Here is a 16,298-nt window from a genome sequence, read left to right on the forward strand (position 1 = left end):
TACTAAATGCCTATTAGGAAAGATGAAAAGGCTCAAATGGATGACCTCAGCCTCCACTTAAAGATACAAGAAAAAGAAAAGCAAACCCAAAGTAAGCAGAAGAAAGGAAGTAATAAAGAGTGGTAATAAATGAAATAGAACACAGAAACAAAATCAGTGAAACCAAAAGTGGATTCTTAAGAGATCAACAGAGTTGCTAATCCTCTAACCATAAAGACCAGCCAAGAAAGAGAAGATGCAAATTACCACCTCAGGAACAGGACAGTTGACATCACTACAGATTCTACAGATATACTTGGTATGTTTGTATTTAAGGTCCTTGCATTGAAGTAAGTTTCCTTAAAAATTAGTGTTATTTTGTGCAAAAAAAGGTGAGTTCTACACATTCCTAATCTGGCCTCGTTTTGAAAAGTTTGCCAAATGACAAGTGCTGATGTCGCTTGGTGCTATCAACTTCTTGGTTCCCTCAGAAATTTAGTTATTTACAGTATGTAACTTTAATGCATATGATCAATAATATTCTAACTAAATATTTAAGCCTACTTTCATATTATTGGAAATACAGTAGGGTTTACACTTATTAAAATGTGAATTATGATCGTTGCCTTCCTTTCTTCCTCCCTCCCTTCCTTCCACCCCTTCCTATTCCCCTCCCTCCCTCCCCCCCCCCCCCACCAACAGCTTAGAACAAATTGTAATCATATTTGAGGAATGAGCGTATCTGTTTACTGTTGGGTTCTGTGATAGCTGTATTCTTACAACTATCCTTTTCCTTTCTTTTTCTTTTTTTTTTCCTGTCACTTATATTAGTTTGTTCTGTTCTTTGCATAAAAAGAAACTTGAGTAGAACACCAAGTGTTTTAACTTCTTTAATTTGTATGTATAAATTACCCAAGGATGTCAGGTACTGGGTAGATTATGCTGAGCAGGAACATCACGGTCCTGTCTTCACGGAAACCAGACTATGAGTAATGCAAACCGGTAAGTGTCACAAAGGTAAAGTACAGAGTGCTATGAGAGTCTACTACTTAGGCAGTTAGAGAAGGCTTCCTTGAGGGAGTGACTTACAGCTAAGATTTTAAGGATGAGCAGGAGTTACCTGGCAGAATTCATGATTTACATGAAAATTTTCGACACAATGGCCACTGGTTTCTCAGGCAGCCTGTTGCATGGGCGTCACTCTAGCTGTTTTGCCTCTGTCACGAGAAAGGAACTTCTATAGGTCTAAATAATTCTCCACAGGTTAAGAGTTCATCTTTGGCAAGGGCAAGTTAAAATTTACAATGGCAATTGCTCTGGATCAAGCTCAACTTGTTTTCCCCGTAAAGTGGGAGTGTGTTTGCTTTCCTCACAGGGCTCATGTGAGGACTGAATAAGATAATGAAGGTCAAGGTGCTCTGTACACCGCAAAGCCTGACGTAGTGTAAGGTGGTATTATTCTCCAAGTTCTTCTTCCTGGGCCAAGATGTTGACATATCATGTTGACACTAAAATTCATCTAAGAAGCAACACCTAAGGATGTAATTTCCAGGAGGGACATTTTTTCAAACAAATATTTTCTTGGTTTTTGTTTTTTAGACTCGTGTTCAGGGACGGCAAAACAAAAGATTCTAGGGCAATTCGTAGACCAAGAAATCTTCATTCAGTGTCTTTCCTTGTGCTCCCCATAAATACAGTGGCAGAGTGTTGTCTGTCATCTTTTACAAGTTAGACCCAAAATGCTCAGAGCAGCTGGGACTGGGGCTGCCCGTGCTGTCATGTTACTGTGAGGTGCTGAGCGATTCGGACCAGAGGGTCACACGTAGGTGATGTCTGGGGGCCTTTGGCCTTTGTTTCTGCTCAGTGTTCTCATGCATGTGAATTCTCACCCCAGGTAGGAATCTCTGTGGGGACTGGAGCATATCTTCAGCTCTTTCTGTATCTCTCTGAGCTGCAGGGCATCACGTCTGTGGGACTAAACATTTCACAGTGTCTGGAAACAGCTACTTGGGCAGCTTTGAGAAGGGATGGGGCTGCTCTACAGGCAGACCCTGAGCTACAGCTCCCTGCCTCTCCTCGTGAAGTCAGTGTTCACCCCTGGCTGAACCCTTAACTAGGGCCTTAAGTGGCATTACAGGAAGAGGAAGGGGGCAGGATGACCGAGGCCCCCAGTTTTTGTTTTCTCCTGCTGTACAGAGGACTAGACTCGGCACCCTGGGCTTCATTTTTTATGGGAGTATCCATAAAAGTGCAGTCACAGGCTGGAGGCTGCCTGATAGATGACTCAGTTAGTAGCCACTCATTTTAGACTGCTGAAAGAATCCAAGATGTCATGTTGACGTCAGGCCTAATAAAGGTGCTCCTCACCTGATCTGGGAGGAGCTGGGAAAAGCCGGGAAGATTGGGGAAGAAAAGGACACAGGGCAGCCACTTTCTTAGGGACTTAAGCAAGAACAGAATCATTCGCATTTCTGAGCTACTTTCCTAGCATTAGGATGAGGCAAGGGAGTAGCGTCTGATGATCTTGGACAACAGGTGCCTCAGAAAGCAGGCCAGGGGCTTCCCTGGTGGCACAGTGGTTGGGGGTCCGCCTGCCGATGCAGGGGACACGGGTTCGTGCCCCGGTCCGGGAAGATCCCACATGCCGCGGGCTGGGCCCGTGAGCCACGGCCGCTGAGCCTGCACGTCTGGAGCCTGTGCTCCACAACGGGAGAGGCCACAGCAGTGAGAGGCCCGTGTAGTGCAAAAAAAAAAAAAAAAGAAAGAAAGCAGGCCAGCATCTTGGCCTGTAGCAACTGCTCAAAGAGCAGCTCCACCCCTGTGCTGTGTTCTCCCCTGCACCAGCCTTTGTGGGTTATGGAGAACCCCTGGAGGGAAGACTTGGATTTGTGTCTGGGGTCTGCCAGCCGAGAGAGTCCATTAAAATATTTTCCAGCATGTGCTGAGACCAACAGTTTAGCAACCATTCCAGCAAAGCAGCTTCTACTTGTTTTTAGTAATTATAGCTGCAAACTAGCGTTTGCTTGTACTCTTCAAGTATATAACGTATGTAAGACTTTTTTATTCCCCCTTTGGAGACAAGTCGAGCCTCTACCATTGGACAGCTTTGCCCTGTCCCAGGTACCTACAATTGGATAGGTTTTGGTAAAAGGTTGGCCCCAGTTTCTCTTGGTAAACCAGGTTTGGTCATTATATTAGTCATACATTGCCATACATAGTTACAAATTTTTTTTTCCTGTGATGAGGATGTTTAACATGTACTCTTAGCAAATTCCAAATATGCAATTCAGTATTGTTAACTATAGTCACTACGGTGTACATGACATCCCCATGGCTTGTTTTGTAACTGGAACTTCGTGCCTTTGGACCCCCTTCACCTATTTCTCCCACTCCACACCCCCACCTCTGGCAACCATCTTATCTGTTCTCCATATCTGTGAGCTTTGTTTTTGTCCTGTTGTAGTTGTTTTTTTTTTTTAATTCCACATATAAGTGAGATAATAAGGGAGATCACCTCGGTGCTTTGTGACCACTTAGAGGGGTGGGATAGAGAGGGTGGGAGGGAGACGCAAGAGGGAGGGGATATAGGGATATATGTCTACATATAGCTGATTCACTTTGTTTTACAGCAGAAACTAACACACCATTGAAAAGCAATTATACTCCAATAAAAATGTTTAAAAAAATGAGATAATAAAGTAGGTTTCTTTCTCTTATTTCACTTAACATAGTGCCCTCAAGGTCTATCCTTATTGTCACAAATGGCAAGATTTCATTCTTTTATTTTTTTCCATTCTTTTTTAATGGCAGAATAGTATTCTATTGTATGTGTGTATATATATATATATATATATATATATATATACATCTTCTTTATCCATGCATCCTTTGATGGATAGGATACTTAGGTTGTTTCCATATCTTGGCTATTATAAATAATGCTGCAATGAATGTGGATTTCAAATCAGTGTTTTTTTGTTTTTTTTTTTTTTTTCAGATAAATACCCAGAAGTGGGATTACTGGATCATATGGTAGTTCTATTTTTAATTTTTTGAGGAACCTCCATACTGTTTTTCATAGTGCCTATATCAATATACATTCCCACCAACAGTGCACAAGGGTTCCCTTTTGTTCACATTCTTGTCTTTTATTATTTTATTAAAAATTAAATTTTTTTAATTAAAAAAATTTAAAATTAAAAAGTTTTTAATTCAAAACTTAAAAAAAATTTTTTAATTAAAAAAATTTTCTTTTATTTGGCCATGCTGCACAGCTTGTAATATCGTAGTTCCCCAGCCAGGAACTGAACCCGGGCAATGGCCGGTGAAAGTGCCGAGTCCTAACCACTGGATCTCCAGTGAACTCCCCCTTGTCTGTTTTTTTTTTTTTTTTTAACATCTTTATTGGGGTATAATTGCTTTACAATGGTGTGTTAGTTTCTGCTTTATAACAAAGTGAATCAGTTATACATATACTAATATTCCCACATGTCTTCCCTCTTGTGTCTTCCTCCCTCCCACCCTCCCTATCCCACCCCTCCAGGTCGTCACAAAGCACCGAGCTGATCTCCCTGTGCTATGCAGCTGCTTCCCACTAGCTATCTATTTTACGTTTGGTAGTGTATATACGTCCATGCCACTCTCTCACTTTGTCACAGCTCACCCTTCCCCCTCCCCACCCCCCCACCTTGTCTTTTTGTTTTTTAAATAAAATTTATTTATTACTTATTTATTTTTGGCTGCATTGTATTTTCGTTGCTGTGCACGGGCTTTCTTTAGTTGCGGTGAGCAGGGGCTGCTCTTCCTTGTGGTGCGCAGGCTTCTCATTGCGGTGGCTTCTCTTATTGCAGAGCACAGGCTCTAGGTGTGTGAGCTTCAGTAGTTGTGGCGCACAGGCTTAGCTGCTCCAAGGCATGTGGGATCCTCCCGGACCGGGGCACGAACCCATGTCCCCTGCATCGGCAGGCGGACTCCTAACCACTGTGCCACCAGGGAAGCCCCTGCCTAGTTTTTAATTGTTTTTTGCTATTAAGTTGTACATGTTCTTTACATGTTTGGGATATTAACCCCTTATCATACATGATTTCTAAATAGTTTCTTCTATTCAGTAGGCTGCCCTTCTATTTTGTCATTGTTTTCCTTTTCTATGCAGAAGCATTTTAGTTTGATATAGTCCCACTTGTTTGTTTTTGTTGCCTTTGCTTTTGGAGTCAGTTCAAAAAATCACCAATACTGATGTCAAGCAACATACTGCCTGTTTTCTTCTAGGATTTTTTTTTTTCATGCGGTACATGGGCCTCTCACTGTTGTGGCCTCTCCCGTTGCGGAGCACAGGCTCTGGACGCACAGGCTCAGCAGCCATGGCTCACGGGCCCAGCCGCTCCACGGCATGTGGGATCTTCCCAGACTGGGGCACGAACCCGTGTCCCCTGCATTGGCAGGCAGACTCTCAACCACTGCGCCACCAGGGAAGCCCTCTTCTAGAATTTTTATGGTTTCAGGTTTTACATTAATCCATTTTGAGTTAACTTTTGTGTATGGTGGAAAATAGTAGTCTAGTTAAACCCTTTTGCATGTGGCTGCCAGTTTTCCCAGAACCATTTATTGAAGATACTGTCCTTTCCCTATTGTATATTCTTGGCTTTGTCATAAATTAACCATAAATGCATGAGTTTATTTCTGGGCTCTCTAGTCTGTTCCATTGATCCATGTGTCTGTTTTTATGCCTATACCATACACTTTAGATTACTGTAGCTTTGTAATATAGTTTGAAATCAGGGAGCATGATGCCTCCAGCTTTGTTGGTCTTTCTTAAGATTGTTTTGGCTATTTGGGGTCTCTTGTGGTTCCATCCAAATTTGAGGATTGTTTGTTCTGTTTCTGTGAAAAATGTCTTTGGAATTTTGATAGGGATTGCATTGAATCTGTAGACTGCTTTGGGTAGTATGGACATTTTAACATTAATCTTCCAATCCATGAGCACAGAATATCTTTCCATTTATTTGTGTCTTCTTCAATTTCTTTCATCAGTGTCTTTTAGTTTTCAGTGTGTAGGTTTCTGACCTTGGTTAAACTTATTCCTAGGTATTTTATTCTTTCTTGGAAGGCAGCTATGCTCACCACTAAATCACCAATGCTGCACTGTTTTATTCTTTCTGATGCAGTTATAAATGGAATTAATTTCTTAATTTCTTTTTCTGATAGTTTATTAATATATAGAAATACAAGATTTTTGTATACTGATGTTGTATCTTGCAGCTATACTGAATTCATTTATTAGTTCTAGCAGTTTTCTTGTGTGGAATCTTTAGGGTTTTCTATATATGTCATCTGCAAATAGTTACAGTTTTACTTTTTCCTTTCTGATTTGGATTCTTTTTATTTTACTTGCCTAATTGCTCTGGCTAGGATTTCCAATACTATGGGTTTTTTTTTTTTTTTCTTTCTCGACTTTTTATTAGAAAAAATATTTTACATATAATTTTAGTTTTCTTCTTTAACATCTTTATTGGAGTATAATTGCTTTACAATGGTGTGTTAGTTTCTGCTTTATAACAAAGTGAATCAGCTATCCCATACTATGTTGAATAAAAGTGACAGTGGGCATCTTTGTCTTTTTCCTCATCTTAGAGGAAAGGCTTTCAGCTTTTCATTGTTGGCTGTGGACTTGTCATCTATGACTTTTATGTTGAGGTATGTTTACTCTGTATCTCTGTATGAGTTTTTATCATGAACGTTGAGTTTTGTCAAATGCTTTTTCTGCATCTATTGAGATGATCATGTTTTATCCTTCATTTTGTTAATGTGGTATATAGCACATTGATTTGTGGATGCTGAACCACTCTTGCATCCTTGTACTAATTCCACTTATCATGGTGTATGAGCCTTTTAATGTATTGTTGAATTCAGTTTGCTAGTATCTTGTTAGAGGATTTTTGCCTCTATGTTTATTGGGGATATTGACCTGTAATTTTCTTTTCTTATGGTGTCCTTGTCTGGTTTTGGTATGAGAGTAATGCTGGCCTCATAAAATGGTTTTGGAAGTGTTCCTTCCTCTCCTGTTTTTGGAAGAGTTTGAGAAGGATTGGTATTAGTTCCACTTTGAATGCTTGGTAGAATTCACCAGTGAAGCTACCTGGTCCTGGACTTTTGTTTATTGGGAGGCTTTTTTTTTTTTCTTTAAAATTTATTTATTTATTTATGGCTGTGTTGGGTCTTTCTGTGTGAGGGCTTTCTCTAGTTGCGGCGAGTGGGAGCCACTCTCCATTGCAGTGTGCGGGCCTCTCACTATTGCGGCCTCTCTGGTTGCGGAGCACAGGCTCCAGACGCACAGGCTCGGTAGTTGTGGCACACGGGCCTAGTTGCTCTGCGGTATGTGGGACCTTCCCGGACCAGGGCTCAAACCCGTGTCCTCTGCATTGGCAGGCAGATTCTCAACCACTGTACCACCAGGGAAGCCCTGGGAGGCTTGTTGATTACAATCTCCTTACTAGTGATCAGACTATTCACATTTTCTATTTCGTCATGATTCAATCCTAGAAGGCTGTGTTTCTAGGAATTTATCCATTTCTTCTGGGTTATCCAATTTGTTGGCATATAATTAGTTGTTCATAGTACTCTTATGATCCTTTGTATATGTGTGGTACAGTTGTAATGTCGCCCCTTTCACTTCTGATTTTACTTAATTGAGCCCCTCTTATTCTTGGTGAGTCTAGTTAAGGGTTTGTCAGAGGAGCTGTTTTCACTTTGAGAAGCCACTTGAATGGTAGTGTCAACTCCCCTTCTTAGTCTGAAACTCTGTTTTCCCTGTAACTACAGATATCAGGGATGAGTTTTCAATCTACACAATAATGTCCTGGGGGTCAGGAGGAGAGTAATTTCCTTTCATAACCCAGCCCACGTCCAGGCAGAGTAGGCACTCACTCAGACATATGAGGGAGGGTAAAATCCTTCTTAGATCAGAGAGAGAGCAGAGTTTAATAGATGTCTTCAAAGCCACATCTTTGAAACCTTGACTCTTTGACTAATGAGCTTGGATAAACTAAGCTGAGGAAAGCAGCTTGTTGGCAGAGCCATTTTTATCACAATAAATACTGATTACAACCATTCTATGTATTTCTCCGCCCTTTGAGGACCTATCAGCATCAGTCTGAGGGGCAGGTGGTGAAGATATATAAGATCTCAGGTGTCACCAGCAGAAGGTGGTAATGAAAGCTTCCTCTCAAAGACTGAGATTTAGAACTGTCATCTCTGTGGTACTCTTGAAGCCGGCTCCCATGTCCCACATGCAAATCTTATATAGTAATTCCTAGGCCATCAGTAAAGTGTCTGCACAGTGCGTTCAGCTTGGGGCCTTATATAGTAATTCCTAGGCCATCAGTAAAGGTGTCTGCACAGTGCGTTCAGCTTGGGGCCCCTAGGTTCTCTGCTCTTGCCACTACAGACTTCAAGGTACACACACGACTAGCCCTTTAAACCCATGGCAGGCAGAGAAAGGAGGTGAAACAAATACTCAATCTGTAGTGTTTGGTTCTGCAGGGCAGGGGACAGTCTCAGTGGAGATGGTGGGGGGGGCTACATATTAGAGAAATGGATTTAGTAGAGTCTGTACTTACCCTCACTTTGAGTCTAAGTAAATAAATGTTCTCTTCCTTGGTGGCTTGATACTGTGATAAACTCAATTACTTGTTTTTCTGATAGTATAGTAGTCTGGAAACTTTATGGTATGGGTATCTTCTAACATCTTGTTTTTCTGCTTGGTCTTCAGAACTTATAAGAGGCAACCTACTAGGTCTGGGGTTGGCAAATTATGCTTTTTTTTTTTTGGTAAAGTTTTGTTGGAACATAGCCATGCATATTCATTTGTGTTGTCTATGGCTACTTTTGTACTGAAGCAGAATTGAGTAGCTGTGATAGAGACATAGCCTGCAAACCTAAAATATTAACTATCCCTTTAAGAAAAAGTGTGTCAACTCCAGTAGGACTTACTTCTCATTTAGGGCAGTGGATCACATGACTGAACATCAAGGCAAGGCACCTTTGACGGTGAGCTTCGTTTATCTAATTTAAAGCTGGTCAAGGTAAGTTTTTTTTTTCTCTCCAAACTGTAAATGCATAAAGATTTATCAGTAAGGATTTTCTACATGGTGCTCATTCAGGGATACTGGGCAGCAGGGACCACACATATACACGAACGAGGTTTCCAGGTAGGGACTATGGTACCCAATGCAGAACAGTCCATCTCCAGTACTAGGGGAGTGATTAAAACATTAAACAGTATACAGCAAAGAACATTTTGTCAAAATTACTACTTGTGGACTAAAACAAAGGACACATTCCCACTAGAACAGAAATAAATTTTAATTCATTGAAAAGTGCAGCAGTGAACAGGGTCCTTCAAAGGGCACTTCCTTAGTCAAATGACTGAGATGACACAGAGCCAGGGCAGAATAACTTCTAAGAACAGATGACGCAAACACATGAATTCACAAATTCACTTGGACCTAAGCGGTGGTGAAACAAAAGACCCAAATATTCCCACCTAGTTCCACTGGTGGATCAGTTCAAATACCCTTTGCTTTCTCTTAATAAGGATCCTGGGACAATTTTATCTTCTTTCATTAAAACGCTCGTCCTTAGACACAAAAATATAACCTTCCATGGCTATCATTACTATGTTGTACAAAAACCCTACTGTTGTCAATTAAAATGTATTTTGCAACAGCACCATTGGTCAAATTCAAAGATACTGAAAAGGCATGCCCTACTTTGTAGTTGTAGGGAATGTAATTTTACTTGCGGGAGAGCTTTGTAATAGGAAATCTTATAAGGCAAAATCTCTATTCTTCCCCAAGACCTCTGTTCGTTCCTAATGGTTACAGTTTTCTATTACCAATACATATGGACCTGGTCTTCTTAAAAGGGAAAATAATCAAAATTCAAATCAGTACAATTAAGAGAGAAACAAGGCAAGCCTCTTGCAGTGGGGCCCTTGTACATATCATTCTGAAAACTTCCAGTGCATTTTGTGGTCTGCTAGTCTAGAAACTGAGGTCTCTTTATGAGAGATGATTTTAGTGTAGATCCAGAATGCAACCAGTCCACGAGAAAAAGTCAAATTAGAGGCCATTCAAAAATCAGGGGTACAAAAATAAAAGGGCTTCACTGGCCCTGCCTGCCCCCCAGACAAAAGTCTGATGCATGTAAGAGCAGTGGGACAGGAATACTATCAGCGGCTGATTTGTGTCACTCTTACTACGTCATCTGCTTTCAGGAACGAGCATCATAAAACTGAATAATATGACATCACAGTAGAAGACCTGGTAAGAGTTGTTTTCTCTTTATTCAGGAATAACCATGGTCAACTTCCATTAAGGTGGAAGCTGACTGACTGATGAATGTGAGGACTCAAAAGTGCAGAATAAAGCCAATGCCCATACTCAACATTGTAGTTTGCTTTTAGTTACAAAATTGTTAGAATTTCTTTTCCTAAAATGGTCACAGCAGAGGTATTCGTTTCACTTGCCCATTTCACCTCTCAATACCACCACAGTTACTGGGATTGTATGAGGTAAAGGAATAAACCCAATGGCTGTTAACCCAACACGGCTATCTGGAATTGTGATAGAAAAGTTACTTATGGCCACGTCTTACAAAGTGCTTAAAGCTCAACCTAGGACCTTACATAAAGCTAAAACCACTACTGCCTGCGTTGAACAGGTTATAAACCACGGTTCCTCCTCCTCCCCTGCTGCCACATCACCAATTAACCTTCTTGTGAAGAAAACACAAGAATTGGGATTGGTCTTCGAGCCAAGAGACAGAAATGCAGGTGTTCTAAACAGTGAGGAAATCTCAAGAAGATCGGGTTTCGACAGAGGAATAGTGAATTAGGCCCAAGTTACACAAGACTCCAAAAACTCAAGAAGAAGTTTTGCTGAAAGGGAAGAAGGTAAGTAGTTGGTACTCTGCATCAACTCTAAGGAATTCTTGCATCTTATAACAAATGAACAGAATGTCAGCAATATGCAGAGGGAGTCTCACAACTTCACACATGGGACTAGAACCCAGGCTCCCTGCCGGACAGGCACTTATTACACCCTGATTTATAGCCCTTCAACCTGTTAACCAGAGAGCCCTACCTACAGAAGGCCCTCAGAAAACACAACCTTCACCAACCCTTGGAAGTTCTTCTCTGCTGAAATACTTAACCCACTTTATATTTCAGATCCTAGAAAGGGAAGTACCAAGAGCAGAGACATTCCCCAGACACCCCTGCTGTTCACTGGCACTCCACGTGATTAGCAGCCACTGGAAAGTAGATGTCCATCACCTTCGGTAACTACCTGTAATTAGCCTTTACCAAAAGCTTGCTACTGTTCTATTTCAATGTAGCACCAGCCCAGAACTGCCAAAAAATGAACAGAGCTTCACTGATGCGTTTTGAATTTGTGATCCATTGTGATGGACGTTATAAACAGTGTATTTCTACTGATCTAAAAACAATGGTATTGGTTCTTAATCAGAGGGTTCAGCTCTGATGGTTATGCTTCAAGCCATGTGATGTTAGTATTTTTGATAGTGACGTGTTCAATCTCGAATGCTATGCAGGTCCTCTGATTTTAGGTCAAGCTGTATACCAAAAACCTCGCCCCCCTAAAGCATTGCCATTTATCTGAATGGATTTACAAATCTAGACTTTGACCACATGGGGAATAATCAAGAACTGTGGCCCCAGGACAGAAAGGGTTTGGTGAGAACAAAGACCTCAGGCGTATCATCATCAGTTGAATAAAGGGACCAGGGACAGCCACTCCTGACACACAGGCAGAGTTCACAGTTTAACACACTGCACAAGGAAGTCAGCTGATTGGGTTGCTTTTTCAAACAGGACTTAAAAGCCAGTCCAGAAACCCTTCCAGGCATGGTCTTGAAGACTAGCTACAGACACACCTACTACAATCACTTCATCAGAAAGAGGCGTGCAAGGGATCCAACCGCAGAGGCGCTACAGATGTTTTGAAAACCTTCGAGTCCTGACACTGCCATGGTTGTTGAACATGAGACGAGGGTCAAACCTGTATCTGGGCAGAGAAAAAGAAAAAAACAATGTCACATTAACTACAATTAGCCATTGAGTACTTCATTCAGAATATTAACTGGAAAGAATGGCAGGAAGGGATACAAAAGGAAAAATTAAGTCACCAGAAGGGGATCTAGTGGGAAAGTCTGTAGCACAAAGCAAGAGTACTTAGTAATTAAGAGCATTTCCATCGTAAGTCAGCAAGCACAAAATAATATAGTGGAAGTGGAGAGGAGAAACAGAAGTAAGGCTAATCCTGAAAGGGGTTAGGAGGAAAGGTTTGAGCTTACTTTTTTGGGAGGGGGCGGGGGCGATCCCTCAACTATAAAGCAGCCTGGGGAAGAGTCTAGTCCTTCCTGAAAGCCCTTCCAACATTTTCAAAGCCATCTTCTTTCTCAGTTTAGATACACAGACTGTGGTGGGTAAGAACGCAGGTCTGCACCTGACGGGGAGCTTGAATCTGGCTCATCATGAACTTAGGTAAGTCATCGCCTCCTCTGGCCACCAGCAAAACAGGAAGGCAACTCATGTAAAATATATGGCACATAAAATCACTTACTTCCCACCCGTGGGGAAGTAAGAATGAGTGCCAATGGTAACTTGAGTTGAGACCTGGCAGACATGAAGAACACAGACTGGGGATTTCTCTGGTGGTCCAGTGGTTAAGACGCCGAGCTTCCACTGCAGGGGACACGGGTTCCATCCCTGGCTGAGGAACAAAGATCCCGCATGCCTCAGGGCGTGGCCAAAAAAACCCCCCACAGGCTGGCTGGACTTTGTGTGATCTGGAAATAACACTGTATTTTACTTTGATCTGCTACCTTTGGTAACAGATACTAACTCTTAGTATTATTTTATAGCAGGGGTTGCCCAAGTTTCTCTGTAAAGGGCCAGATAATATTTTAGAGCTTGTGGGCCACACAGTCTCTGTCCCAACTACTCAACTTTGTTGCTGAAGTGCAAAAGCAGCCCCAGGCAATACATAAATATCTGTGTGCACTGTATTCCAACTGGTGGCGTCTGGAGTGGGCCTGTGATATCTAGTCTGCTGGCAGCCACTCTAGAAGATTCTATTGGCCTAACCATTTGGTAGGAAAGAAAATCAGGTGGAGTTTGAATAGCTCAGGCTAACATCAGCAAGGCCAGCATCTAGAATCTTAGTGATAAGCCTCCAGAATGTGTGCAAGACAGTTAGTTATGGTTAAAAAAACAAAGGAATTTCATGGAAGAAGTCTCGAGAGAGTAAGGTGTTGTTGAGACCATTTGGACTGGGTATGTGACTTAGCCCCATGAAAGCCTCTATATAAACCTCAAGATTCTGCCAGGTGGGTGCGGAGATGTACTCATCTTTCAGCTGCCCAAGACAAGCCTCTCATGCAAGGACACTGAGGCTTGTTCACTTAAGATAACGCACCAAAGATCAACAGCTGTTTTGAGGACGGAGCTAAGGTGGCGGAGAAGAGGGATGTGAGCTCACCTCTTCTCATGAAAACACCAAATTCACAACCAACTGCTGAGCAACCATCGACAAAAAAACCCTGGAACTTACCAAAAAGATATCCTACATCCAAAAACAAAGAAGCCACAGTGAGACAACAGGAGGGGTGCAATCGCGATAAAATGAAATCCCATACCTGCTGGGTGGGTGACCCACAAATTGGAAAATAATTATATCTCAGAGGTTCTCCCACAGGAGTGAAAGTTATGAGCCTTGCATCAGGCTCCCCAGCCTGGGGATATGGCATCGGGAGGAGGAGCCCCCAGGGCATTTGGCTTTGAAGGCCAGCGGGGTTAGACTGGGGGCAAAGAGAAACTCCACTCTTGGAGGGTGCACACAGGGTCTCGTGCACACCAGGACCCAGGAGAAAAAGCAGTGACCTCACAAGAGTCTGGGCTTAACCCACCTGCTGGTATTGGAGGGTCTCCTCTGGAGGTGGGGGGAAGGGGGTGGCTGTGGCTCACTACAGGGACAAAGACACTGGTGGCGGTAGTTCTGGGTAGCTCACACTCATTGGTGTGAGCCCTTCAGGAGGCCGCCATTTTCTCACCAAGACCTGGCCTCACCCAACAGCCTATAGGCTCCAGTGCTGGGATGCCTCAGGCCAAACAACCAACTGGGTGGGAATACAACCCCTCCCCATCAGCAGACAGGCTGCCTAAAGTCTTCCTGAGCCCACAACTGCTGGCTAAACACACCCCTTGACATGGCCCTGCCCACCAGAGGGACAAGACCCAGCTCCACCCACTGGGCAGGCACCAGTCCCCACCCCCCACCCCTCCCAAACAGGAAGCCTGCACAAGCCTCTGAGACTGGCCTCATCCACCAGGGGGCAGCAGCAGAAGCAAGACAAACTACAACCCTGCAGCCTACAGAATGGAAACCACAACCACAAAAAGTTAGACAAAATGAGACAGCAGAGGGAATATGTCCTACATGAGGGAACAAGATAAAACCCCAGAAGAACTAAGTGAAATGGAGATAGGTGATCTACCCAAAAAACAATTCAGAGTAATGATAGTAAAGATGACCCAAGATCTTGGAAAAAGAATGGAGGCACAGATGGAGAAGGCAGAAGAAATGTTTAATAAAGAGCTAGAAGATCTAAAGAACAAACAGAGATGAAGAATACAAAAACTGAAATGAATAATACACTAGAAAGAATCAGTAACAGTAAATGAGGCAGAACAACAGATAAGTGAGCTGGAGGACAAAATGGTGTAAATCACTGCCACAGAACAGAACAAAGAATGGAAAGAAATGAGGACAGTCTAAGAGACCTCTGGGACAACATTAAATGCACTGCATTATAGGGGTCCCAGAAGGAGAAGAGCGAAAGGGCCTGATAAAATATCTGAAGAGATACTAGCTGAAAACTTCCCTAAAATGAGAAAGGAAACAATCACCCAAGTCCAGGGAGTGCAGAGAGTCCCAGGCAGGATAAACCCAAGGAGGAACACACCGAGACACATATTAGTCAAATTGACCAAAATTAAAGACAATGAAAAAATACTAAAAGCAGCAAGAGAAAAGCAACAGAGAACATGCAACGGAATCCCCATAAGGTCATCAGCTGATTTCTCAGCAGAAACTCTGCAGGCCAGAAGGGAGTGGCACAATATATTAAAGTGATGAAAGGGAAGAACCTACGACCAAGAATACTCTACCCACCAAGGCTATCATTCAGAGTTGACAGAGAAATCAAAAGCTTTACAGACAAGCAAAAGCTAAGAGAATTCAGCATCACCACACCAGCTTTGCAACCAATGTTAAAGGAACTTCTCTAGGCAGGGGAAAAAAAAAGGCCACAACTAGAAAATTAAGAATGAGAAAGCTCACTGGTAAAGGCAAACATACAGTAAAGGTAGGAAATCATCCACACACAAATATGATATCAAAACCAGCAACTGTGAGAAGAAAAGAGTACAAATCCAGGATATTAGAAATGCATTTGAAATTAAAAGACCAGCAAATTAAAATAATCTTGTATATATATACAGACTGCTATAGCAAAACCTCATGGTAAATACAGACTGAAAATCTACAGCAGATACACACACACAAAAGAAAAAGGAATCCAAACACAACAATAAAAAGTTGGGCATCAAATCAGAAGAGAACAAAAGAGGAAGGGGAGAAAAAAGATCTACAAAAGCAAATCCAAAACAATTAGGAAAATGGCAATAAGAACATACATATTGATAATTACCTGAAATGAAAACGAATTAAACGCTCCAACCAAAAGACACAGACTGGCTGAATTGCTACGAAAACAAGACCCATATTATATGCTGTCTACAAAAGACCCACTTCAGACCTAGAGACACATACAGACTGAAAGAAAGGGGATGGGAAAAGGTATTCCATACAAATGGGAATCAGAAGAAAGCTGGAGTGGCAATACTCGTATCAGACAAAACAGACTTTAAAATAACACCCCACTTTCATCGATGGACAGATCATCCAGACAGCAAATCAATAAGGAAACACAGGCCTTAAATGACACATTAGACCAGATGCACTTAATTGATATTTATGGAGCATTCCATCCAAAAGCAGCATAAGATACACTCTTTTCAAGTGCACATGGAACATTCTCCAGCACCTATCACATGCTGGGCTACAAAGAGAGCTTCAATAAATTTAAGAAAACTGAAATCATATCAAGCATCTTTTCCATCCACAACACTATGAGATTGGAAATCAACTACAAGAAAAAAACTGTAAAAAGCACAAACA

General features: G+C 42.0%; 1 protein-coding gene across 1 annotated transcript in view; it reads right to left on the reverse strand.

The window, feature by feature from the left end:
• Positions 1 to 9,321: 9,321 nt before the first annotated feature.
• GNS (glucosamine (N-acetyl)-6-sulfatase) overlaps positions 9,322 to 16,298 on the reverse strand; it is a 52,053-nt gene continuing 45,076 nt past the window's right edge. The window contains exon 14 of the mRNA XM_060025159.1: positions 9,322 to 12,062. Within this exon, the coding sequence (XP_059881142.1) occupies positions 11,987 to 12,062 (76 nt within the window). The 3' untranslated portion in view covers positions 9,322 to 11,986. The remainder of the gene's footprint in view (positions 12,063 to 16,298) is intronic.

Source organism: Delphinus delphis, chromosome 11 (genome assembly GCF_949987515.2).
Source record: "Delphinus delphis chromosome 11, mDelDel1.2, whole genome shotgun sequence".
Taxonomy (NCBI): domain Eukaryota; kingdom Metazoa; phylum Chordata; class Mammalia; order Artiodactyla; family Delphinidae; genus Delphinus; species Delphinus delphis.